Here is a 27723-nt window from a genome sequence, read left to right on the forward strand (position 1 = left end):
AAAAGGAGGTAATAAAAAGGATGTTATAATAGAAAAGAATTCAGAGTATGTTTAAAAGAATAAAGCAAAACAAAATTACAATGCAAAAAGAATGATTATTTCAAAGAATAACTTAACTGATGAGAAAAAAGTGAAGTTTGATAAAAATGGCTAGAATTATAGAACAAATTTTAAAAGTGTACATATCACAACATAATGACATATACAAAATGAAAACATTGTGACCACCTTCTAAAAATAATTTCTATTTACTTCTAATTTCTAATTTTCAGGCCTATTTACGCCCTTGTAAAATAACTCACCAGCATCCAGCAGTTTCCTCACACGCAAATAGCTGATGGTAAGTCTCATAACAGAAGCCTTATCAAGATGTGAGCTCACATTATGTGGAAGTGGCAACTGATGGGCAAGCTCATAAAAAACTTCAGATTCTTTACTTCGCCGAGATCTGGCTGCATCTCGAGACTTTTCTTTTCGACGTTCAGAACTTATCCTACTTAACAACAACAAAACAAAACAAAACATGAGACGGAAGAAGTTTGCCTTAGCTTGAATAAAACTACATTTCTGCTCATCACAGAAGGATTAGAAGATGCCATTTAATTAAATTACATTGAGTTTTGTCTACTAGATGAATGTACTTTTATAAAGGACAACTATATAAATTTTGGATTACTGCATACAAAAGGAACTCTCACAAGAAGTCCCAAACCAAGCTTTAAACCTTTCGGAAGCAGGTGTTTCTCCCCAGCATGTGTAATTGCAGAGAATGCTTTTATTTTACGCAAAAACTGAAAGTAGCCTGTATATCTAAGGCTGTACTTCATAGTCATTCAAAAGTAGTCTCAACACAAAGAAACCATGATTAAGGCTAGAGAAAACTACCTAAAGTTGTACATAATAACTTGAAAATAGGAGTTGTTAGCAGGTAGAACAGTAATAGCTACAAACTGATTTCTACTCAAGTTTCTTTAGACTCCAATACTTTCTCACTCTTTACCTTACCACATGAACAACACTGACAATAAGCTATAGGAAATGATATTAGCAGCTACAAGCCAGTGTAGGTTGCCTCCTCCCTTAGTAGCCTCTTATCTATTACTAGCACAATAGGTACCAAATAAATGTAGGAATATGGAAGAAAAAAAAGCTGTGGCACACACAATACCCAGAATTTAAAGGGATAGGTTAGCAAAGATAAAGGTGTAAATACAATGACGTATTTTCAGGGAACTAGTCCAAGAAGAAAGATTTTCATCGTCACACCAAGCAAAGACGTCTTCCTTTGCTTCACTGCCTAGTGACATCTAAGAGCTTCTTCAATACCTATAGTTTATTAAAGGCTACCATGTGCCAACATTATCCCGTACTAGGTGCCTAATTCTCTCAGGACAACCTGTATATAGGTTAAATATTGTCCCTATTTTACAAATGAGGGAACTGGCATTCAATAGGTTAAAAGTAGCCATTATGTATCAAATAGGATTTGAACTCAGGTGTTTTTTTTTACTCCAAAGTCTCATCTTTTTCAAACTGTTTCTCTTCTTAATAAGGAATGCTGCTTCTACTTCAAACACTCCCATGATCCCCTATGCCCCTCAACTCAATCCTGTTAAATTGGTTCTTGGCCAAATGTTAAAAACAACTATTACGATTTAGTGACCATTGAGCAGTCTACTAAATAAGGACTTTTAGCCAGCATTATTTCACTTAATCCTCCTTACATCCCATTAATGAAGTATGTAATTGTCTCTACCTAAAATCTCTCAAATGATCTGCAAATCTGAAAGATCCAACCACAGGGCAGCATTCTCAAGTAACAGGCACAGTTCTTAGCATATGGAACTGTTATAACTCTTGTTATAATATAACACAAGTTGTATTGTGACAATAGTGATGCTTGTTTTAGCACTTACTCAAGTTTGTGTGCTTGTAGGACTTTTATACTTTAATAAGGAATGTAAGCATGTTATTGTAGTAACTGAACTTTGACTCAAGCATCTAGATCAATTTAACTTGGGTACCTTGAAATTTAAGATGAGTTATTAAAAATTATTATCTTCATCTGGTTAGATAGATGGTGACACCATTATCACTTATAACTAGTTATATGAATCTATATGAACTATAACTAGTTACATGAACTAGGATTTTCTCAATGCTATACTATAAAAAAAATGACTCGCTGAGGCTACATGAAAATGCAAATGCCAGCAGTCTGTAATTTCATTTTTCATTTCACTGCATTGTTCTCTGTAAATGTTTTCAATCTGAATTTAGAAATGTATGACTTGATCTGTATAAGCAGAAGAGTAAAACAAAAAAAATACAATGTATGGCAATACTACTCCAGTATATAATGGAGTTCCATGCACTATTCTCAGGATGAGGGGTGTCTAGCAGGTCCCTATTGGCCTTAACAGAAACTGTTTCCCTCACTTCCTCCCCTGCCCGCTTAAAGTGGTAGGTGAGAGGCAGTGATAGCTATGAGAAGTAGATTTCTATCTGATTCAAATAAAGCCTCCAAAATAGAATGATAATCAGTTATCTCATGTTAAACCTTAATATTAGTTCAAATGCCACATCAGTCCAGGCATTCGTCGTTGCCTAGGCTGGTCTCAAACTTCTAGGCTCAAGCAATCCTCCTGCCTCATCCTCACAAACGGCTCAAATTACAGGCTTGAACCATTGTGCCTGGCCAAGGTGGTCAGAATTTTATTAAAAACTTACTATATTTGTTCTGAACCACTCAATGGATGTAAACTACCAATAAATGACTACCCAAATGAAATACTTGATTAAAAATTGAAAAGCTTATAATAGCTGCTATGTGCTTTTAAAGGGTATCTGATCAAGCTAACTATGGTAATGAAATGTCTCCAAGCCCTCTGAAATACATGTATTGTCCAGAACTTTGAAGATAGCAGTGACTGTCCAAGGAGTGGCAATAAGCATCTAAGACAAATCCATTAGAAATGTGAGGTTAGAAAAAGCATCTAAGGGACAGTATATTTAAAATCTAGTGCAGACTGAAAATAAGAACATGAGACTGAATTTTGGAAGAAAACCAACCTTCAAGAAAACAACTAATATAGACTTGAAAATCCTGTATTAGATGAAGGTGATAAAAATCATTATGTCCTTTATCATATAATGAGTCTAGACATAAACCAATCAGTGGATCTATAATAAATATTTAATGGAGAAATTTGTATAATATCCTTCATATGTAGACTACTGGAGGTCTTATAACATTTCTAAGTAACCTTAAAGCTTACTTAAAGCTAAAGCTTCCGAAATTCTTACGAGTTTCAGCACCTGAACTGCCCAGCTTCTTGTCTAGTAGTCACAAGAAGGCTAATTTTATCAGTCATTTTTTTTTTTTTTTGATACGGAGTTTCGCTCTTGTCACCCAGGCTGGAGTGCAATGGCGCGATCTCGGCTCACCGCAACCTCCGCCTCCCAGGTTCAGGCAATTCTCCTGCCCCAGCCTCCTGAGTCGCTGGGATTACAGGCACGCGCCACCATGACCAGCTGATTTTTTGTATTTTTAGTAGAGACGGGGTTTCACCATGTTGACCAGGATGGTCTCGATCTCTTGACCTCGTGATCCACCCGCCTCGGCCTCCCACAGTGCTGGGATTACAGGCTTGAGCCACCGCGCCCGGCAATTTTATCAGTCTTATACCACAGATTACAGTATTGACCAAGAATTATTTCTGTTAGACCAGGGGGTCTAGGTCCCACAGATATCAACCCTATACTATTTGTTTTACTGCTTACATTGCACAACAAAATATGTGTAGCTCGGAAGGAAATAAGTACATTTTCCGCAAGTAAATAAGGTCACTATATTTCTCTAAATGTTATAAATTGAGTCTATTTTAAGTACAGATCAAGTCAAGTTCTGCTACTGCTTAACGTACTATTTCAGCTAAGAGTACATTCAAAAGTTTGTTCACTCATATCAATGACTGTTCTAGAACTAATGTTGGAGTATACTACTGTCAAAATAGCTGAATATTTGTGGTACTGTAGTTTTTACATGCTTATTATTTAATATACAGTATTAGACACAAAAATAACAATTATATCTTGAAATTATTTTGTATAGGAAATATATTTAGAAAAATAATTTTGAGCCACTGTCTTATTAAGCTTCTTGTGTACAAAGTTCATGAATAAGCAATAGTTTTATAGAGAATGTCTATTATTCTTCAGATTAAGAACAAAATATTTGGTGCTTTTTAGGTTAGTAAAAATTAAAAAAAAAAACACAGGACACAAAATAATTGCAGGGATTTAAACTCATCTTTCCATGTTGCACAAAAGCCTGTTAGCATTCCTAATTGTAAAGGTATGGGACTTCAAGAACTGAAGTTAAGCTGTAACTATTCAAAATATTAGCAGATTATCAGATTTATTTCTAATAAAGTAAATGTACCTCAATTCTATTATTTGGTGAAATAACTCTTTCTGACCTTGAAGGAACAAGGGGGGTTTTGTTGTTTTTGCACTTGTATCAGTATTTCTACAAGACTGACGTTCTGAAGCAAAATTCCATAATATAAAAAAATGTGCTACTGAAATTTTTAAAAATAGGTAATAGTGTTCCAAAAGGTTCTGTGCCCATTTTTGTCTCTGCCAGTTCATGAATGTGTATATCAATTCCCCCATGCACTCTGCAATATTATATATTATGCATCTTTTTAAGCTTATTAATTTCTGGTCTGATAGGTGAGAATTCTATCTCATTATTTTAACTGACTTGCACTTCTCAGGCCCAAGAAAAATGCAAAAAAAAAAAAAAATTGTTCATGTTCATTTTTCAGTTGGCATTTTTGACTACAGTTTTATTTTGATTTTATTTTAGGGGGAGTCGTGCTGTCACCCAGGCTGGAGTACAGTGGCATGATCATAAGCTCACTGCAGCCTCGAAATCATGGGCTCAAGTGATCCTCTCCTTCCCTACCTTAGCCTCACACACTACTATGCCCAGCTAATTCTGTTAAATTTTTTTAGAGATGGAATCTATGTTGCCTAGACTGGTCTTGAACTTCTGGGCTAAAGCAATCCTCCTGCCTTGGCCTCCCAAAGTGGTAGGATTATAGGTGTGAGCCACCCAAACTGGCCTTTGCCAGTATTTTTAAATCCAAATATCTATGCATGGTACTTACTATGTATACAGTGGTATTCTAAACATGTTTCACCTATAATTTCATCTTTATTATCATCACCATGTTACACATAAGGACCCCTGGTTAAATAGCTTACCCAGTTACTCTGTTAATAAACCGTAGAACCTGTATTCCATTCAAGCAGTCTGGTGTCCATGTGATTAACATTAGGCTATGCTGTCTCTCAAAAACTCATCCTAATTACCAAGGCAAGTATTCTTAAGTCTAGGCTATTATTATATGAAATTTGCCTAGTTCACATACCAAAGATATAAAGAGGGAATTACAGGGGTTGGCTTCAAAATTTAGGACTTAACCTAAGCTATTCAGAGGGACTCAGGACCAGGCTTTTTCTTGGAGTTTGCTTATAAATCCAAAATCTCGGCTGGGTGTGGTAGCTCACACCTGTAATCCCAGCACTTTGGGAGGCCGAGGTGGGCAGATCACTTGAGGTCAGGAGTTTGAGACCAGCCTGGCCAACATGGTGAAACCTCATCTCTAAAAAAATAAAAATTGGTGGGTTGGTGGGCTAGTGGGATGGCAGATGAGGAAGATGATCCTACCTTTGAGGAAGAAAATGAAGAAACTGGAGGAGGTGCAGAAGGTGGACAGGATAAAAGAAACAGACTTTTTTCTAAAGAATTTTGATGTATGATGTATGGCTTTGGGGATGACCAGAATCCTTATACTGAGTCAGTAGATATTCTTGAAGATCTTGTCATACAGTTCATCACTGAAATGACTCACAAGGTAGAGAACAAGTTGAAGATATCGTCTTCTTGATTCGAAAGGACCCAAGGAAGTTTGCCAGGGTTAAAGACTTGCTTACTATGAATGAAGAATTGAAACAAGCCAGAAAAGCATTTGATGAAGCAAACTGTGGATCTTGACACTTTTTGTAGTTTCTGAAAATTACCATCTGGGGATATATATAACAACGGTATATCTTCTAAAGTAAGGTTCTGATATCTAGCCATGTAAATGAAAGACGGAGAAACACAAAGTTTTCAGCCTTTCTTTATTTATTTTTATTTTTTAGATACAGGGTTTCACCATGTTGGCCAGGCTGGTCTCGAACTCCTGATCTCAGGTGATCCACCCACCTCAGCCTCCCAAAGTGCTGGGATTACAGGCGTGAGCCACTGAGCCCAGCCTCAGCCTTTATTTTTATGCCTTTGATTTTAGAGTGATATTGGTGCGTTTAATTACCTGCCTTTGTATTACCATGCTTGAATTACTTACTGGGTTTTAATGACCACTCATAAGTCAAAGTACCTTGCAAACCATGCAGTTCCTTCTGACTTTTGACTATCTAAAGGATAAAGCAGTATTTATGTGTTAGGTATGTTTATGCCCTTATAAGCTACTGTAGCTGTTTAATATGTGAAATCTAAATAGCATTTTTGACTTGACAGCTCAGACATGTACTTTATGTAGTTGGAAGTTTTTGGACAACAACTAGTTTACTGTCTAGTTTATTATTAAACATTATTAAAGGTAATTATTATTCAAGATAATGAACTGGACTGGCCACTGTGGCTCACGCCTGTAATCCCAGCACTTTGGGAGGCCGAGACAGTTGGATCACTTGAAGCCAGGAGTTCTAGACCAGCCTGACCAATATAGCAAAACTCTGCCTCTACTCAAAATTCAAAAATTAGCTAGACATGGTGGCACGCACTTGTAATCCCAGCCACTTGGGAGGCTGAGGCAGAACTGCTTGAACCTGGGAGGTGGAGACTGCAGCGAGCCGAGATGGCATCACTGGACTTCAGCCTGGGCAATAGAGCGTGAATGACTCTGTCTCAAAAAAATAAATACAGATAATGAACTGGTTTGCATTTCTTTTAAAGAAATGACAGAGAAAATACAGTTTTTTGTAAGAATGTTTCTCTCTCTTAAAAGATAATTTGTTTTAATTTTCTTCAGGTAACTAGTTATTATTTTTATTTAAGAAACTAAGTTTCACGTAAATAATGCTGTGTTGGGAGGCTTTTTGAGTTAAAATCTTTTCGGACTTATAACATCCTGTTAAGTTTTAGGAGAACTTGTTTTCCCAGATCAGATTCAAGCTTCTAAAAATAAATGCTTTCAGTAGCAGGAATGGCACTGCTTAAAAAGCTGATGGCAGGATAAGCATTTGGGTTAGTGTTTTATTAACATATTTGTAAGTACTTGTTCATTGTGGAAATGTAACCTTTGTGGCTAAACCATATGTGGCTATGGAAACCATGTTTGTAGATACAGGTTTTGTGTGTATTTAGTCTATTGTATTAAATTATTGCCCTTAACTTAAAGTAAGGATTACAATCGCATTTAAGTAGATCATTGAATGTTATTGTTTATGAAACTTACTTTTGTGTGCCACTTATAAACATGATCTATAAATCAGTGCTTGGGAAAAGTTTACTTTCTTAGCCTACTGATAAAAGAATAAAGTATGAACAATTAAACAGGTTGATGCTTGAAAAATAAATAAATAAAAATTTTTAAAATTAAAATTAAAAATAAATCCAAAGTTCTAACTGAAATGCACCTACCAATGGCGATAGATGCTCTCTGCTCTACTGTCCAGCAGCTCTTCAAAGCAAGGTATCCCCTTCTGGTAATGCCAATCATTAGGGGGAGAGAATCAAAAGATGGTAATTTAATCTATTCTATACACTCCCAGTAGACTTTATTTGTACAGAGCAACTCTTTCAATATCTAAGTTCAACATTTTGGTATTTTACTTGCTCAACATGTTTCACAGTCACAGCACCTTCCTTGTCGTTTGTACTCATTTTTAAAGTTCTTCTAACTTGTATTAGGCCAAATTAATGAAGAAAGGCTGAAGTTTTTTAAATACTAAAAACATTTTAGATCTATACCTAAAGCTAATGCACATAATACAGTGATGCAGTCTCAGGTGAGGTGATTTTCTGAGACTGACTGGTTTTTAAGTGGGAAGGGTTTTGTCCTCCAAAATTTTGTATGATGGTGGCATAAACACTGGAAGGTAACCCTCAAGGTCTAATCCTCAAGGTTTTTAATTTCATCATTTTTCACAGGAAAACAAAAGGAAGATTCACCAAGTTCTTGGTTTGTATTTTGCAGCACATTTGAAGGAATTTTAGGAACTGAAATACCATTAAACAAATAAACAAAAAGTTTTAACAATCAGTACTTAGTATAACAACATCTCACATTTCTGTAAGGGAATTCAGTTACTGTTCTTTTTTCTTAAATGGCTCTGAGTATTGTTTTGCTGTTTGCATAAGAATGTTTACTAACCTGAGTGTTTTCACATACTTGGGAAGCTTAGATTTTTGAAGGTTCCAGCAAACATTCAATTTGTGTCAGCCTGACATTAAGATATACTCCTTATACACAGCTCTACTCTATATTTCACAATGTGCTCAGTTCATTTACATTGATTCTATTTTTATAAATCTAAATAATCTCTTTATTGTTTTGGAAAAAAAACCCTCCAACAGTTTTTTCCCCCTTCTGTTCCCACACCACAGCAATCAACAATACACAAGCTAACTTTGGTAACCAAATGGGTGGAGGAAGCGTTCTCTCCACCACCAAGTGAGCAATCAATTCTGCAGCCGATACCAGTTGGGTGTCCTTCAATTCAATTCTAACACTATCTACCTGGAGACAGTGTCAGATTGAGGGCTCAGTCCCCAAGACTGCCCCTCTCCCCCAACATAAGTTCCAAGTCTAGGCCTCAGAAACTTCTGACTGACAGATTTCAAGTTGGGATTCTCACAAACCCATCTCTGCTGACAGAACTCAGGGATAAGTGTTTACCAGTTTATTACAGAGGTTATTACTAAGGATACAGATGAAGAGATGTGTGGGGTGAGGTATGGAAGAAAGGATACATCTATCAAGTACCATGCAGTGTGCTAGGTACTAGAAATATAGTGAGAAGTAGAACAGCCCTTGAGCTTAAATAGCCTCCCACTCTTTAGTCTACTGAAATAGTCACCTAATGCTGTATTCCCAAATGCTTGTCCAGCTGCATCATGAAGGACATTCAACATTTCAAATTCCTAGACCCCACTAGGAATTTCAATCTGTAAATTCTGATTCAGTAGATTTCAGTCAGGATTCCAAAATGGGAGTTTTTGAAAACTCCCAAGATGCCTAGGATACATAGGTTTGGGAACTACTAGCTGATCATTATTGCTAACCACTGTTACTCTGCTTTAATTTCTTTCTGGAGCCACTACCTAAAGATCCTTCCAAAGTAAAGAAATCTGGTATTATGTTCTGATTAAAATCCTATTAAATGTACACAGGACAAGGTCTAATTATTTTAAAAGGAAGCCCTCCGTTACCTAGTTTCCTGCCCATCTCTCTATCCTCATCATTTCCCACATTGTTCAGCCACATTGTAGTTACTCAAAAACACCATATTATTTCCTTTCTGGTTAAATTACTCTACTCCTCTGTCTGGAGGTACCCTTCCTAATATGTGGCTTGGTAAATTTATGAGAGAAACTTTTAAAGATTTAACTCAAACATCATTTTGTTTCTGGTTTTTTTTTTTTTTTCTGTCTTCCAAAACTGGCCCTCTCTGGTAGAACTGATCACTCTAATTATTTGGCCGTATTAATCTTCCTTTACAACCCTTAAAGATTCTTGGGGGCAGGAAACTGTCACACATTCATCTGTGTCTTCTCAATAGGGATATGCATATATTTGACTCTGGCGTTAGTATTTGGCCTAAATCTGCTATGACTTTGATTTTAGGCAAAGGAAAAGTTGACTGCCCTTTCAGCATTCTTTTGGGAATCCCTGACTTGTTCTTTATTAGTGATCCTATTATTATGTCAATTATAATAATTAAGAAGCATATCAATGCTAGTACTATAAACCAGACATACTATTTGAATTTACTACAGTTATCTGTATATGCATTTTCAAACATAAGCAAGCATACTAGATATAAGTTTCAGTGAAAACTTTATATTCTTTATCTCTCCGTTTCTTTGCACCCCTGGTCTTTTCCTGTAACAGCAACTAGACTAATCCTTTTAACAAGAAATCAAGTCATATCATTCCTCTCTGCTTAAAATGGTGTTTGCCTCATTCAGAGTAAAAGCCAAAGCGCTTCCAATAGTCCATATGGGCCACCACAATGGCTTCATTACCTCTTTAATCTCATCTCCTACCACTTTGCCCCCTTTGCTCATTCTGTTCTAGGCATACTGGTCTCCTTACTGTTCTTAAAACACTTCAAACACACTGCCTCCTAGGGCCTTTGCACTAGTTGTCCCCCTTGCCTGGACTACTGCTACCCTAAATACCTATGAGGCTTGCTTTTCCACCCTTTTCAAGTCTTTTTCCCAGTCTCACCTTCACTGAGTTGAGATTCCCTGATTACTACCTCCATCTTGGTCCTCTTGTCCTGCTCTATTTTTATAAAAACCTAAGTATGTATCTTACTTGCTTATTTTATTTTCTACCCCACCAATCCATACCTACACTGGAAAGTAAGTTTCAGAAAGGCAGGGACTTTTGTCTATTTTGTTCAATGATACATCCCAAGCACCTATAACAGTTTCTGACACATAAGAAGTATTCAATTATGTGCTAGCTGAATGTATGAATTATTAAATTGAGATTCAATCACTCAGTTGAAGTATAAATGTATATTTATACAAGAATAAATGCTACAATAACTGATTATGACAATTAATTTTGTGTACAAAAACAATAATTTATTCATCTAGCCAAGCTCCTGGCACAGAAAAGCAGCTTAGTAACTGTTAATAAATGAATCATGGAATAAATGTGAACACAGGCAAACATAGGCATTAGCCATAAGGTAAACATCAGAGCCAGCAGTGTCATTTTCCTGAAGACAAAAAAAAAAAACAAAACCCAAGCTACTAATTAAAACAATCATCCACCAGTATAACAATGAATATAGCATTACCATAAACCAAGGCAAATAAGTGATCTTGCCAGGAAAGAGATTTAGAGGTGTAAGGAAGAGCTGAGAAACTAGAATACTTATTTGCTGAAAAGAGGTTCAATGTTTAAGATTAGTTCCCTTATTTTTTTAATCTATACTCATAACTGTTACTGTTTTGCCCTAAGTTAATGTGGTCAGGAAAATGTATGAGTTGTAGTTAATGTTCTTAACCAATGAAATTATTAGCCAGGGACAGTGGTGCACTCCTGTAGTCCCAGCTACTCAGGAGGCTGAGGCAGGAGGATTGAGCCCAGGAGTTCAGGGCTGCAGTGAGCTGTGATCGTACCACTGCACTCCAGACAGACAAAGACTCTGTCTCAAAAAAAAAAAGAAAAAGAAAGGAACATTTAAATATCTTTATGTCTTCCAAAATCATTTACTAACTTTGGTTTCCACAGTCTTTTTTAAGAAAGTGCTGTCATGAAGTTTTCATTAAGTTGATACCTAATCCTACCGGCAATTGTTGCAAAACCAGAATACTTAAAACTTCACATTTAATTTTTAAAAACACTATCTCTACTTAATGGAAAAAATAGCAAAAACTTGACATTTCAAATTAAATATAAATTATATTTTCAAGACAGCTAACAATCTGTTATTTTATCTGGGCAAATGTCTTTTTAATTCTAATCAATAAACTTTAAAAATAAACCTTTAGGATATCCGTATGCTAGAGAATGTTATTGATTTATTCAACCAATATTTATTGATCAACTTTTATAAGCCTAACACTATTCCCAGAACAGGACACGGTGCAATAAACAAAACAGACCAAACCCCTACCCTACCTCCATGGAGGTTATGTTATGGAGCAAATGTATTTTTACACTGCTTACTGTTATCTAGCAGTACTTAACAGGGTCAATGCCTAACTGACAAAACAGTAGTCACATAAATTGTCTTTCCATTAAACCAGCTACCATAAAATTTCAGGATAAAAGCAAAGTCTACAAAAATTAATCTTTGTTTAGACTAGACGCTACAATATAGTATTATAAGAGCAGGCTATACAAAAAATTGAGTACGAATCCACTCCTATGTGTAATGTAGATGTATAAATATAAACATATGTAGCTATACATAAATAATTCACAGATGCACAGATAAAACCAGAATACAGTGATATACAGTGTTAGCAAAGTTTAAAAATATTAACTAGTTTCAAGATGTCAGGGTCACAAATTTTTTGTAATTTAACAAAAATTCACCACAAACTGACACTATCTGCATTTGTCAAAAAACTCTGAAAGAAGTAGTGATCTAATTTGAACCATCATATTTCTTTCTAGTAAAGGTTAAGTATATCCCACTGTATATCCTAAAGTACAGACTGAATAGGCAATGTAATTCAGTATCTTCGGTTTCTCATGCTAACCTAATTTTCAAATCTTGAAAATTCTGCATTTTATAATTAATCTGAAATTAAAAAAAAAAAAAAAAAGGTTTGTTTCCAAAGAAAAACATTCAGAATGCATACGCTTATTTTACTTTTCAAAGCAACTAAATTTCTTGTTTTAAATCATTATCTGAATGGCACAGCAACATCTCTTAAATATCCATAATTAAAGATGGATTATTCACCTTCCAATAATCTCACCAAAATGCTTATTTTAAATGTGATTTTCTAATGCTGCAGTGCAAAATACAGGGGGAAAAGTATCACTGTTTTAAATTGGAGGGTTCATTCTGAAAATGAAATCGATACGAAATAGCAGTAATGTGTAAATTTTTCATTTACATGTTAATTAGATTTATTAAGTAGCTAATACTTTTTCGTGTGTTTACCTTAACGTGTATTGAAATATTGTTTGTAAAAAGAATGTGCTTTTTGTTTTTAGAATATTCCTGACTAGTGATAGAAATAAAATCTTTCCTGGTCCAGAATTTGTGTTGATCCTCTCAACAAATCTTTTAGCTCTGAGTATGTATAAGGTGTTGTGCTAGATAAATGAAACAACAAAAAGGTGTATGTAAAGTTTTTACTCTAAGATGAAGGTTCTCAAACATCAGTTTGCATCACAGTCCCCTGGAGGAATTCTCAAAACACAGAATGCTGAGCCTTATACCCAGAGTTTCTGATTCAAGAAGTCTGAATGGAGCCTGAGAATCTGCATTTCTAACAAGTTAGCAGGTGTTACTGATGATGATGATCTGGGGACCACTCTGAGCCCTTTTTTCTCTAAGAATACTTACATGTTCTTCAAAAATGCCTAAAGAAGTAAAAGAGCAACACTCAAAACTAGTTTGTTACATACTTTTCTCTTTTAAAAAACCTAACTAAATGCTTTACAAATACAGGAAATATATCCAACTCCTAAGACATTAATACTACCACATACTTAGAACCTAGTAATTATAAAATACACTAACTACACTGACTATTCAATGGTTGACCTATGGTGTATATCACAATCATCAATAGAACTCTCTCCCCACCCCACCCAAGATATACAAGGCCAAATCCCAACACTGGAAATTAAAATTATAGGCTTGGCTTGTCTGTTTAAAAATAATCTCAACATAATCCTGATGAGCTCTCTTAGCTGTTTAAAGTCTATGTTTCACCTGTGAGTGCTTGTAAAATTTACAGATCCCTGAGTTCCAACCCAAAATTACCAAATCAGAATCTCTGGGGAGGGGGTCCCTGGGAATCCATAGAGCAGCTAAACACTCAGGTGATTAAACCACAGAAGTTTGGGAACATTAGCAGGTCTTAAAGCAAAAGCTTAACAAGTAGGCCAGCAAATTTTGAAAAATGAGAAAAATTTACTTTTAGCTATAACTGAATACACATCCTGTAACAAACCATATTTGTCAGGCAAAACACTGAATACAGTCGGTTTGGCAATACTATGTAAAGCGAGGTACAATTGCTAAGAATAGGAAGTTAGCAGTAAAACTCAATGATAAGCGAGCAAGAACAAGTGCATGGTTAATAAAACACACAATAACTTCACCTTAAACGTGTGTGTGTAGGGTTCAAAGATGACCTAATGAAGAATGTGATAACTGAATTTTTTTTCAGTTCTCTGAAACATTTTTTAAAGTCACCTATTAACACCTTCATGAATGCCACAAACATTCAAGAGTTAAGAATCACTGTTCATGGTTAAGAGGTGTGTATCACTGACTTTCCCTAAATTATCTACTCCATCACTCCTTTCGCTTTGCATTGCTTCCGTCTCAGGTGTAAATCCTTTTCTGTTTCCCTTATTTATATGCTCTCAGATGGTAACAGATCTAAGACTAGAACCTAAGAAGGTCAGTGACCCTAAACTTTGTGTGTATTCAGAAGAATGAGTCCTTGAAATAATTATTTGCTTAAATATAATAGAAGATGGATAAATTACAATAATAAAGTACTTATATAACAGGAAAAAACAAATGTATTAAATAAGGGTATACAATAGAAAGCATACCCTCAAGAATTCTTCTATTTAATATTTAGCTCTAAACCTTGACCGTGATAAAGATTCTGGAAACGATGACAAAGGAGCAGCTCTCCTAAAGCAGAAGTCTCTGTTTTCCAACTATACTAATCCATCCTATCCAATATTACCAAACAAATTTTCTCAAGTGACCTTCTGATCCTGTTCCTTTGCTTTTAGAAAGGGTTAGGTAACAACACCATTAGTGTGTGGCAGATCTCAGATTCCCCTTGAGAATCTCCACCCTTTTCCCCATTTTAATATGAAGCCCTATTTTTAATATGGCCTATGCCTTTCCACAAATCAGATGCTCAATATATAATTTTTAAATTAAAAGATTCAAGAAATTTGGGACTATTTTTTAAGAATAGAAGGAAGAAACATGATAGCTACCCTCATAATTTGAAAAAGATGTCACACAAAAGGCAGATCTGGTAACTTATGCAACTCAAGGGAGTAATAGGCCAGATGCAGTGGCTCACGCCTGTAATCCCTGCACTTTAGGAGGCTGAGGCGGACGGATCACCAGGTCAGGAGTTCAAGACCAGCCTGGCCAAGGAAACGCCGTCTCTACTAAAAATACAAAAATTAGCTGGGAGTGGTGATGGGTGCCTGTAATCCCAGCTACTCAGGAGGCCGAGGCAGATAAATGCTTGAACTTGGGAGATGGAGGTTGCAGTGAGCTGAGATCACGCCACTGCACTCCAGCCTGGGCAACAGAGCAAGACTCTGTCTTAGAAAAAAAAAGAGAGAGAGTAATAAATAGGAATTAAAACAGCAGTGCTTTGTTTAATACAGTTAAAGCAGTGCTGAAGTTACATTCTATAAAAATTTTAAAACTGTGTTTTCATTTTGGTGGTAACATAAAAAAAGGCATATTCTAGATCATCTAAATGATCTTTCCACAGTTATGTATACTTGCTTCAAGCCTTCTATGTCTGAGGCTGCATTTGTTTATGATCAAACTGTTACCAAATGACCACTAAAAGGAACATGGTTACGTTTTTTTAATGCGCGTGCGTGTGTGTGTGTGTGTGTGTATGAAAACTCTAAAAGCAGACTGGCCAATGCTCCTGTGGTGGTTGATATTAAACAACAAAACTTAAACCGAAGAGTCAGTACTTTGCAAAAACCTCAAACTTTAAAGTGCATTGAACTAAAACTTTAAAAATGTAATATGCTATGAATGAATAAATGAACATCAAAAATTGAATGTTTAACTGTGGTCGGAGCCATCAGCAACTCAACGCTGTACTCAATAAATTAGCTGCACAAATACCTGTTGAATAAATGAATGCACAATAATCTGTTATAGGATGTAGTAAAATAGTTAGGTGCCTGAGTCATGGTTAAGAACTGAAGAAATTTTTTGAACCATTGAAATAAGTCAACTTAAATTATCCAAGAAAATATCCCTTCCTCCATTCACAGTGAGGGCTATGACTATTTGTTTGACACTATAACCATTCAAATATTTGAACTATTAGTTAGCTACAAAGGCAGGTAATTTCCAACTTTCCTCTGCTAACAAGTTAAAAAACATTTAATGAGATTCTGGACACAAAGAACATGGAAATGTAGGCTTTCTTAATTTACCCTCCTTTAACATCCCAAGTAAATAGCTTTGAGAATATTTTTCTTCCTTTAGTATTACCACTACAGAAAATTATTGTAAAATAACGGTGGTGCATGGTTGCTCACGCCTATAATCCCAGCACTTTGGGAGGCCGAGGCAAGCAGATCACAAGGTCAAGAGATCGAGATCATCCTGGCCAACATGGTGAAACCATATCTCTACAAAAAAATACAAAAATCAGCTGGGTGTGGTGGTGCACACCTGTAGTCGTAGCTACTCATGAGGCTAAGGTAGGAGAATCGCTTGAACCCAGGAGGCAGAGGTTACAGTGAGCTGAGATCACGCTACTGAATGAGAACTCTCTCTAAAAAAAAAAAAAAAAAAAACCAATAACATGTCTATACATAAACCAGTATTTTAGTCTGCAAAGACTAGATTTTCACGAAAAAAAAAGTAAAGGAAAAGCCTCAGTAACTATTCTACCACAACTATTTATTCACTGGTGGTAAACAGCCTTCGTCAGATTATCCCAAAGAAGGCTTGAGTAATTCTAAACAATTCTGACAACAACGTAACAAATATAATATTAGGAATACAGGGAGAGCTTCTACTTAATTAAGCCCTTACTTTGTGCCAAGAGCCGTTCTGAGTGTTTCACATGAGTTGATGTATCATTTCATTATCATAAATCCTATAAGGCAATTATTCTTAACCCAATAGAGCAACTTGTATAAGATCACACAGCTGTACTAGTAATCCCAGCTGTGTGATCTTAAACAAGATCACCTTTTTCTTAAGATGAGATGAAAACCCTAACCCATAGAAGAAATACTCAGCCTCTCAAAAGTCATGACAAGAACAGTTTTCTACACTTGGTAGAAAACTATAGAATATGAATTCAAATGACATGCAACCAAGCTCATTGGTCATTAATTACAATGGTAGCACTGATCAAGAGTCCTGTGTATAATAAGATGATGATAATTTACAAGAAGACAATCAAATACACTACAATAGAACATATTTGACTCATGTAATCAGGGAACTCCATTCGCATGGCTAATAATGAATAGTCCAAGTAGGGCAAACTGGCATTCTTCCAGAAGACTAATATATAGACAGTAGAAGAGAGAGGGAATTTCTTTACATTTTTTTAAATTACAAATTGTACGGATGCAGGTATGGGGATGCTAGCTATCCTCTTTCATACCATACAGACAGCCTGTCAGTGGCAGAATAAGGCCAGCATGCAAAGTGCAAAGGAATACAAGCCAAGTAATATTCAAGAGAAAAGTCAGGGATTACACTCTGAGATGATATTTTTTTTTTAGAGGGAATCTTGCTCTGTCGCCCAGGCTGCAGTGCAGCGGCATGATCTCGGCTCACTACAACCTCCGCCTCCCAGGTTCAAGCAATTCTCCTGCCTCAGCCTCCTGAGTAGCTGGGATTACAGACACGCACCACCATGTCCAGCTAAATTTTGTATTTTTAATAGAGACAGGGTTTTATCATGTTGGGTCAGGCTAGTCTCGAACCCCTGACCTCGTGATCTGCCACCTCAGTCTCCCAGTGCTGGGACTATAGGCATGAGCTACTGCACCCAGACACTCTGAGATCATTTGAGACTCTAGATTTGTCTTTTAAACTAAAGCTATATTGTGTTAGCCAATAACTGCATTTTCCCCTCTTAAACTAGCTTGAGTTATATTTTACTTGCAATAAAAATAATCCTAATGTACTTCTCAAATTGCCAGTGCTTCAAATTTAAAACTTTAATGATAATGAAGTTCAAGAAAATTACACTCTAACATACAACTAGGTCAAACTTTCTATAGGAAAAACAGGCAATTGTATTGAAAGCTTTAAAATGGTCATTTTTTTTTGACCCTGTAATTCTACTTTAAATTTATTATTAAGAAAGAACCATGGGGGTGGGAGGCTGAGGTGAGAGAATCGCTTGAACCCAGGAGGCGGAGTTTGCAATGAGCAACAAAAAGAACCATGGGCCAGGCAGTGCAGCTCACACCTGTAATCCCAGCACTTTGGGAGGCCAAAGCAGGAGGATCACTTCAGCCCAAGAGTCTGAGACCAGCCTGGGCAACATACAAAACCCCAATCTCTATTTATAAAAAAGTAATTGAAAAAAGAACCATGAATAAAGGCTATTAATCATAACACTATTTATAATAGAGAAACATTAGATTCAATCTAAGTGTTCCAAATAGGGGAATGACGGGACCTTTAATGCAATACCATTCAGCCTTTAAAAATATTGTAAAATATACAATGCCAATCTAATAATACTTAAATGTTTACTACAATGTGGTAAACATTTCTAGTTAACCCTTACAACAATCCACAGTAAATAATTTCCTTTGTCCTATTATTTCCTCAATGAATTGCAAAAATCTGAGAAAAACACTGTAATAAAATAGTCTTACAAATTTTCTGATGAATGTGTTCATCATATCCTTTTTGGAGAACAGGTTTAATAAAAAGGTAATAATGGTAAAATAGACTACATCCAAAATGTAGAGAGTATTAAGAGCCATATACTATGTTAAGTACGCAACACTAATATTATCTAATGTAACCATCACCACAATCCTACAAAATTCTAAGACCCTCCCCCACTAATTAGATAGCAAAAAAATGTAGATGTAAATTTTTAAAAAGTAGGTTAAAAACAATACTCATTCCCTAATCCTACATTTATTAACATACATATGTAACACAGAAGTGAGAGAGAAATAGTAGACAGTGGTCTCTAGGTAGTGAAATAGCAGGTGAGTTTTATTTCTTTGTGCACATGTGTAGTTTTTAGATTTTTTCCTTGAAAATGTTTACATTTCATTAAACATTATAATAGTTTAGCCAAATCAAATGACTGTAAACACACTCAGGGAACTCTTATTTAAATGCCATTCTATCATAAAGCAAAGAGAATAATCAAGCTCCAACCTTATTATAAAGTAATAGAATTTAAATATGTGTCAAAAAATGTCAAAGAAGATTCTATAACTTTCTTCTTACCAATGAATCTCAGAGAGAGAGAGAGAGAGAGAGAACTAAAGAATTAAAAAATTCTTTTTAATTTTTTAAATTAAGGGAGAAAATTAAAGGAAATATAGGTGAAGTGAAACACAAAGAAAAATTAAGGGGAAACAAGAAAAGGCTGAGATATAGGAGTGAAATGGTTAAAAGAAATAGGTATGTCAGCCTGGGCAAGACGACACAAAACTTATGAGAAACTCAGAGCTGATCTGACCTAAAGATCCTTTAGTATGTTCTACCCTGGACATGAAGTTCAGCTCATGATTTGCATGGAGATAACATAATCAAAGCAGAAAGACACATGACTTCAGCAGTTGTTTCAGACACTTTTCCTTATTTCCAAACTTCAGATACCTATTAAATGGGTCTGAAAATACGTATCTCATGTTTTCAAGCAGTACTATGTAGTCTTCATGGCATTCAAAACAGTTTAAGTTATGATATATACTTAAGAAACTTTTTGACTCCAGGGATTTCTAAGCTTACTACCATCTAGGGCCACCTTTACCAATGGTAATTTACATCATCAGTAATAAATTTGATGTCTAGCTAAAGATCATCAATTATGCTTCCAATTATAACTTCAATATTAAACAAATTGTAAGACTTGGAAGCTCAAAATTAGGAGGAATCATAATTTTGTGTTAGATATCAAATGATTCATTTCCAATACTTAAAGCATTCACATATTCTTCAAAAAGATATTCTCAAAATTGCATGTTATTTATTTCAAGAAGAAGGTGAAAAATCAGTGGATCTAAACACTGAATATTAATAATGGTCCTTAAATGTAAGAATGAGTGTTAAAAGAAACTGCTTAAAGGCTGTATGAGCTTCAAAATAATGCTGATGATGTTACCCTCTATTAAGTAGTTCTTATAATAGTTTTATATGCCAAATTTCTCATATTTATATTAAGCCAAAGCCTTGGTATCCTATGGTAAACTAATATTCACAATTAAATGCCCTCTAAAAGTAAATGAAACTACTAAGAAGTCTTCTAAAATTAAACTATATATCAAGAACCATAATATTGTAGCCTTTGCATTCCTAACTATGAACTATGAACTTTACATAGCATACAGTAGAAAAATTTAGAAACAGAATTGTGTAACACAAGGAAACTAAATATCAAAGATGACAATATCAAACACTTTTATACATATATTTGCTACACACTGTTCTAAGTGCTTTACACGTATTTATGAGGCAGTTACAAGACAAAAAAACTAAAGCACAGAGAAGTTAGGTCACATTAGATAGTAACATAATTGAGATTCAAATCTAGGCAGTCTACTAACTTTAGTGTTTTTAACCACGAGAAATACTGCCTCTATAATGACTATAAACTATAAAAGGTAATAGTATGTAATTAAAATACTACTTGAAAACATGTAAAGGTAGGAAATGCTCATAATAAGTGAAAAAGCAGGATATTAAAGTATGCCAAGCAGCATAATTTTAGCTAAAGAAAACAGATGCATGTGCACATATGAAAATATATGGAAGAAATACATTAAAATATTAACACTGGTTACCTCTAAATGGTAGAATTATGAGCACATTTTTTTCTGCATGCTTTTTGTATTTTCCTAACTAGTTAAGTATTGTTAAGATTTTGAATAGTTTAAGCTTATATATTTATATATTCAGCGACATTCATCGTGCCTTGTTGATAACAGCAATATATTAGAAACATCCTAAATGTCTATCAGTTGGGAATAAATAACTGTACCTCCATGCTAAAGAGTATTATATTGTAAAGAGAATGAAGTACCTCTTGTACCAGCAAAGAAAGATAACCAAGATACAATGTTAAAGAAAAAAGATAAAATTAAGTAATGTAAATAAAACACTCATAATCAGGCAGAATATATACTTAATTTGCAAATGCAGAGAAAAGGGTCTATGAGAGACACTAAATTAGAGTGATTTCTTGAACAAGCTGGTAGTGGTGAAGGGGATGGAGTTTCTTCTCTATACTTATCTATAGTTTAACAGTTTTTATAGTGAGACCAGACATATATATTATTTGTACTTTTTTCCAAAATATTTCTTAGTAAGGCAATCTTAAACTCATTTTTATAGACATTACAAACACAGATCACATCCTCTTAGAAGGGCTGGAGTGCACTCAGTCCATAAGAAACCTAAAGGACAGATCTGAAGTGTATCTAAAGTATCTGAGAAATTCTGCAGCAACCTTATTTTACCACAATACCTTTATGGAATACCTTCTGTAAGGCTGTAAATAGGCCACAACAGTTTAATTCATAGTCTGTAACACTAAAATTATATTTAAATTTGTCTGTCCCATGGCTGACTCTTCCACTAGATTATGAATTTTTTGAAGGCTGTTTCTACCTTAGTCATTGTTACAGCCCTAGCATCAAGTACCTGCACAACAGCTATCATTTATATTGTGTTTATGTGTGATATACTGTTAAGTAACACACTCTCCCCCCACTCCTTTCTCACTGTCCCCTTTTCCTTACAACACAGAAAAGCTAAGTATTTTACCCCGTGGCACGCAGTGTAATTTCTGGCATTCAGGTTCTAGAAAGTGTTCTCTTAACCACTATGATACACACACACACACACACACACACACACACACACACACAAACACACACACAATAAATGTTTGCTAAAGATGAAACAAGGAGAAAAATACTTTCCACACATTTACCTAGCTGATTTTCTACAGCCATACACAGATGTCTCCCTTAGTAAACTTTTTGTACTCAGTGTTCAGAATATATAGAATTAAAAGGCACTAACTTTTTACATACGTTGAAATATAGGACACTGAGTTACTTTCAAGTAGTTATTTGTTACATAGCTGTGTTTATTAACAAAATATGTTTTCAAGCCTGCTTCTAATAGATATTGTAAATATTTAAAAAAAGTTACTAAAAATTAAAATTCAAGATTCAAGGAAGTTCTTTTTGTTTTGTTTTGTTTTTTGCTTTTTGAGATGGAGTTTCGCTCTTGTAGCCCAGGCTGGAGTGCAATGGCATGATCTTGGTTCAATGCAATCTCAGTCTCCCCGGTTCAAGTCATTTTCCTGCCTCAGCCTCCCGAGTAGCTGGGATTACAGGTGCCTGCCACTACGCCCAGCTAATTTCTGAATTTTTAGTAGAGATAGGTTTCTCTATTTTGGCCAGGCTGGTCTCAAACTCTCTGATCTCAGGTGATCTGCCCACCTTGGCCTCCCAAAGTGCTGGAATTATAGGCATGAGCTACCACGCCTGAAAGTTCTAGTGTAGAATAAGAAATTCCCAAGTTTAAGAAAAATTCCTATGAAAAGTAGGACACAAAAGTAGAGTGGACAATGATAACTTCTAAAGAAACCTTTTAAAAAAAATGTTTTTCTGCATTCTCTTTGTTCAATTATTGTTTCATTTGTTAATTCAAATACTTATTAAGAGCTCACTGTGTACAGCATGTACCAGTATTCATACCACAAATTTCTGTTTTTACTGTTTTGAAACAGAGTCTTGCTCTTTTGTCAAGGCTGCAGTGCAATGGTGTGATCTTGGTTCACTGCAACCCATGCCTCCCGGGTTCAAGCAATTCTCCTGCCTCAGTCTCCCAAGTAGCTAGGATTACAGGTACCCGCCACCATGCTCTGGCTAATTTTTTTGTCTTTCTAGTAGAGATGGGGCTTCCACCATGTTGGCCAGGCTGGTCTCCAACTCCTGATCTCAGGTGATCCACCGTGCCCAGCCCACCGATTTCAAATTCAGTCTATTTGGGATTTTGTCCATTGAAACATATCCAGTTTTATAATGGACGGGGGAGAGTAGAAATCATTTTAAAGAAATTTGCTTAGCATCTGAATTTACAAGACTCATAAGAACAGAAACATATCCAAACCTTCAAAGACTTCAACTTTCCCCTTTAAACCTTATATTTACTTTTAACCACAGTATTTTTCAGTTGGAAAAATAAATCCTCCCAAAACTACTTGGGAAAAAAAAAGGAGGGTGGGGGGAAACACAAGGGACCTGTCCTTAAGGAGTGAAAATTGCAATATTAAATACTAGACACTTTCAAATTAATTTGCCTAAATATATCGTGACTTTTCAAGCAAGTAAAGAACTACAGTAAGTTATGTTCCATCACTACATTTTCCCATTTGCAAGACAATAAATTTTCAAAATCATACATTGAAATAATCTTCATGGCTAAAACTGTAACCAAGTGAAATTTTAAAATAAAGAAACACTCACAACTAACAATTGAGATCACCAGAACAGCTGAAAGCTAACATCTTGCAGTTTTTAATAAAAGTACATTATTTCCATTATTGTTTTAAATCTTTGAGAACAAATTTCCTAATCAATTGGCTTTATCAACAACAGAACAGGTGTACACTATTTTACCCAAAAAGTATTTCTGTGAAAAAGTACTGGCAGACCAAATCTAAGTAACTAGAAAAATTTAATTCTCATTTTAGAGGTACTTAATCTCCTTTCTGTTAAAGCTTCCACTGGCAAACTGAAGTTAGCTTTCAGTTGGTTAATTATCCACAAATAAGCCCTTAAAAACAATCACCTCAACATATTAGATGGCTACTACAGAGAGAGAGAGAAGAAAGAGAAATGTTTAGAAGGATGTGGAGAAATAGGAACTCTTGTGCACTGTTGGTGGGAATGTAAACTGGTACAACTACTGTAGAAAACAATATGGTGGTTCCTTGAAAATTAAAAAGGGTTACCATATGATCCAGCATCCCTCTTCTGGATATATATCCAAAAGAAGTGAAACCTTCAAAGAGATTTGCAGACCTATGTTCATAGCAGCACAATAACCAAGATGTGAAATCAACCCAAGTGTGTCCACTGATGGATGAATGGAGAAAAATATGGTATATACATATAATGGAATATTGCTCAGACTCAAAAAGGAAGAAAATTCTGACACATGCTACAACGTGGATGAACCCTGAGAACATTACACTAAGTGAAATAAGCCCATCACAAAAATATTAAAACCCAACGATTATATTTATATGAGGTATCTAGATGAGTTAAATTTGCAGAAACAAAGTAGAATGTTGGTTGCCAGAGGCTGAGGAGAGGGGGAAATTGGGAATTGTTTAATGGGTATGGTTTTCAGCTTTGCAAGATGAAGAAGTTCTGGAGGTTAGTTGTACAATGTGAATATACTTAACACTACTGAATGGTACACTTAAAAATGATTAAGATGGTAAATTTTATGTTAATGTTTTAAAACTACAATTTTAAAAAAACAAAAGCTATTAAAAAAAGCCATGAGGTAATCACAATTTTTGTTTTTATGAAACAAGAATGTTTAATTTTGTTTTATAAATTCAGGTTTTAGATACTAGGTTTCTCTAAAGGGATCATGTCTGGCAAGTAGATACGGGTTTATAAATTTCTATTGCAGAAAGCATGAACATGAATAATCAATGCATATACAAAAGAGTTAATTCTTGATTTGTCAAGAGACCAAGAGATATAATTATTTTTAAAATTCGAAAGCCTATGGTTAATTTAAACATTCTCACCATATTTTTACCAAAAATACTGAGCAACAAGTAGGTTGGCTGGTCTTACTTTCAAATTCTTTTCCTAACCTTTCAGAGTTAAGCAGAAAACAACACATACACACACTGGGTAAAATCCACCCACTGGATAACTAGTCACAAAGTTTAAAAAATGAATTTCTTGATTGGAAACTCATCCAACAACACATTTAAATTTAGATTATTATCTCCTGGTTAAGAAATGGACTTATGTTAATCTTAGATAAAGGGATACTGTATTGCAAGTATCTAAATTTTTAAAAATTATATTAAGAGAAGGCATCTATGAACACACAGTAATTTAACCCAATCTTTAACATCTATGCACAACAATGTTTAATTTCACCACCAAACATCATATATTATTTTGAGTTCTTCAGGAAAAATACAATCAGTCCAAAGACTAATTAATCCTCCTCAGCTTTCTATACACCACTCTTAACATACAACCATAGAATGTAGCGACAATCTCTAAACCCTGAGCCCAGACACCATTAGAGCCCTAGACAACGCGTTAAAAGGAAAGACAATGCGTTAAAAGGAAAGACAATGGAAGTTAACAGGTAGAAAGGCTGACATTCTCCAAACTGCACAAGGTGCTCTGCAGTGGACCATAGGAATGAACTCCAATACTTTCTAGGTCTAAAGTAACTTGATAGCTCAGTAAATACATATGTGTGGAAGAGTGCACTAATATAGACTTTCTACAAATTGAACCACAAAACTCAGACCAGTAAGACAACCTTGAGGCCTTGCCTTCAGATGGAACCCAATGGTCTTAATTCTGGAGAAACTCAAAGGACAGTTTTTCTACCATATAGGGGCTTTACTGAGAATATTTTATCAACTCATTATCTTACAAAGGTTAATTTTTATAAAATAGTCTAAACTTTGGCATCAAGACAAAAAATGTTCTAAGTTAAGTGCAGTGTCTTGCACGTATCTTGCTTAAATGAACAGTAAGACTAGAATAATGTGTATGTTTGACTCCAGAGTCCAGAGTAAATTCACAGTATTCTATTTGGGGAGAAAACGCAGGGGTGAGGAATTCTGAAGGAGGAGGCCTAGAATACAGAGTAAATCAGATGCTCAAGAAAAATAACTGACACTAGATGCCAACATAACCCAAAGATGTACTCTTTTGCCCATTTTAGCAGGAAAAAAGTCCTTTAAAGCTCTGAATCCAATGTCAGTCTTTTCATTTTCAGAAGATAGAAAAGATGCATGAAGACACAGAAAAGAAACTAAAGGAAATAGCTGGAAGGACTAGCAAAAAAGAGTTCTAAGTGTTGCAGAAGTTTAAACCACAATTTTAACAGGTAACATCTATTTTCAAGTACACAGTGTCACCAAGACTTCTATTCCAGGCAACTAACTAACTGCTTTATATGCATTATCTCATTTAATCTTTACAATAACTGCTCAGATGGCTGCTATTCTTATCATTTCAAAAGGAGGAAAACAGCTCAGAGGCATTCAGTAACTTGCTCAAGCTCACCAGTGAAGGGCTGGGACCCTTAACTCAGATCCTATGCTCTTAACCGTTATATGCTGCTTCCTCAAACAAAAGGAAAATCAAAATAGAATTCTAAGGAGAAAAGTTTGCTAATAAACGAGAGAGCCTCTTGACTTTTAATGGCCAAAATTAAAGAAGGAAATTAAGGAATATCTATTCTCAGAAATTTTACTTTAATGATTCAGTAACTACCTGTTTCAGAAAACTTTGAAGGGCTCTGGCCTGAAGTCTGAAACAGAATCATTCCTTTCTTGATATTCCTTTACAAATCTAAAAATCAAAATACACGTGCTATTAATGTCCAGCCTCTATAACAAGGAACCCACATGAAATGTCCTATGCTAAATCTGTAATATTATAACCATACCCATTTTCTATTCTGATTTCTTCCAGTTCTCCAGGTTTTGAGTTTTCTAGACCTTCTCTTAAAAAGACAAATTTGTTTCCCAAACTCCAACATTGGGAGCTCATTTCAAATGAAAAAACAAAAACGAAACAAAAAAAAACTGCATGAAGAAAATCCCCATCCCCAACCTCCATTATCTTTAAAAAAACTAAATTAGTTAGAAAAGGTCATCTATTATAAACAGCATCTAAAAGTGCTGAGTAACCACCACTTACTAAGTGTTTAACTTAATTTCTCAGTTATATCAAGAACTTCTATATTAAGAAATGTGAGTCCATCCAATCCAAGATTCTAACTTTTCAAATGAGAACATTTTGAAAGTAACAGATGGGCTGAGGAAAATCTAAGAACTCATTTAGAATTGGGGCTGATGAACAGTAGCTAATTTATTTATTCACTCATTTCAAAGCTGCTTCTGATATTCTGAACTGATGAATGGCAAAGAAATGAGTTCGATACTGTATATAAAAAGGAAGTGATTGGTGCATAATTTAATGCATTGTATTAAGTATGGTTCAATATATAATAAGGACAGAAAATTGGCACTATACAGAGGTAATCTGCCTTAGGTTTACAATATAGCAGCTTCATCATTTCATCAAAGGCACTGTAATCACTTCCGCAAAATAAACTGCAATCAATTCCTGGTAACTCTTGAAATTAATCTAGACCTGTTCGCTCACTTTTTGAATTTTGTAAGTGCCTTCTCTGGTGTATACAAACTGAAAATTTAACATTCTACTGAAGAGGGACCAGGAGAAGGGATCTACAAAACAGCAAGAATATAAACAAGTTTATCTTCTGCTGATACTGATTAGGGAAATTAATCTCTCTCCCAGAAGAGGGGAAGGATTTACCAGCAAAGCCAGTCTACTAACCAAAACTCTTACTCTAAATCTTCAATTCCTTAAAATGATTTCCTTAAAAGTTTAAATACCAAAGTGGACAAAATTGTGTGTGTGTGTGTGTGTGTGTGTGTGTGCGCGCGCGCGCGCGCGCGGAGGGATAAGTTCGCTCTTAATACCACTGGTCCAAATC

The 27723-nt window shown here is 35.2% G+C and overlaps 1 protein-coding gene and 1 pseudogene across 6 annotated transcripts in view; one reads left to right on the forward strand and one right to left on the reverse strand.

Moving 5' to 3' along the window:
- Positions 1–27723, reverse strand: part of HIF1A (hypoxia inducible factor 1 subunit alpha) — a 55403-nt gene that overhangs the window by 26192 nt on the left and 1488 nt on the right. For 2 of the 5 annotated variants that reach the window (XM_032245922.1, XM_032245924.1), the window contains exon 2: positions 303–493. In XM_032245922.1, coding sequence (XP_032101813.1) covers positions 303–493 — 191 coding nt within the window. Of the gene's footprint in view, positions 1–302; positions 497–26646; positions 27650–27723 lie in introns of those variants that run through there. The other 3 variants (XM_032245920.1, XM_032245923.1, XM_032245925.1) reach the window with 2 other exon arrangements.
- Positions 3673–6495, forward strand: LOC116528603 (annotated as a pseudogene). The gene has a single exon (XR_004259112.1). The product of XR_004259112.1 is annotated as a transcription initiation factor TFIID subunit 13 pseudogene (transcript).

This window comes from Sapajus apella, unplaced genomic scaffold (assembly GCF_009761245.1).
Source record: "Sapajus apella isolate SASKATOON/1434 unplaced genomic scaffold, GSC_monkey_1.0 scaffold59, whole genome shotgun sequence".
NCBI classification, from domain to species: Eukaryota; Metazoa; Chordata; class Mammalia; order Primates; family Cebidae; genus Sapajus; species Sapajus apella.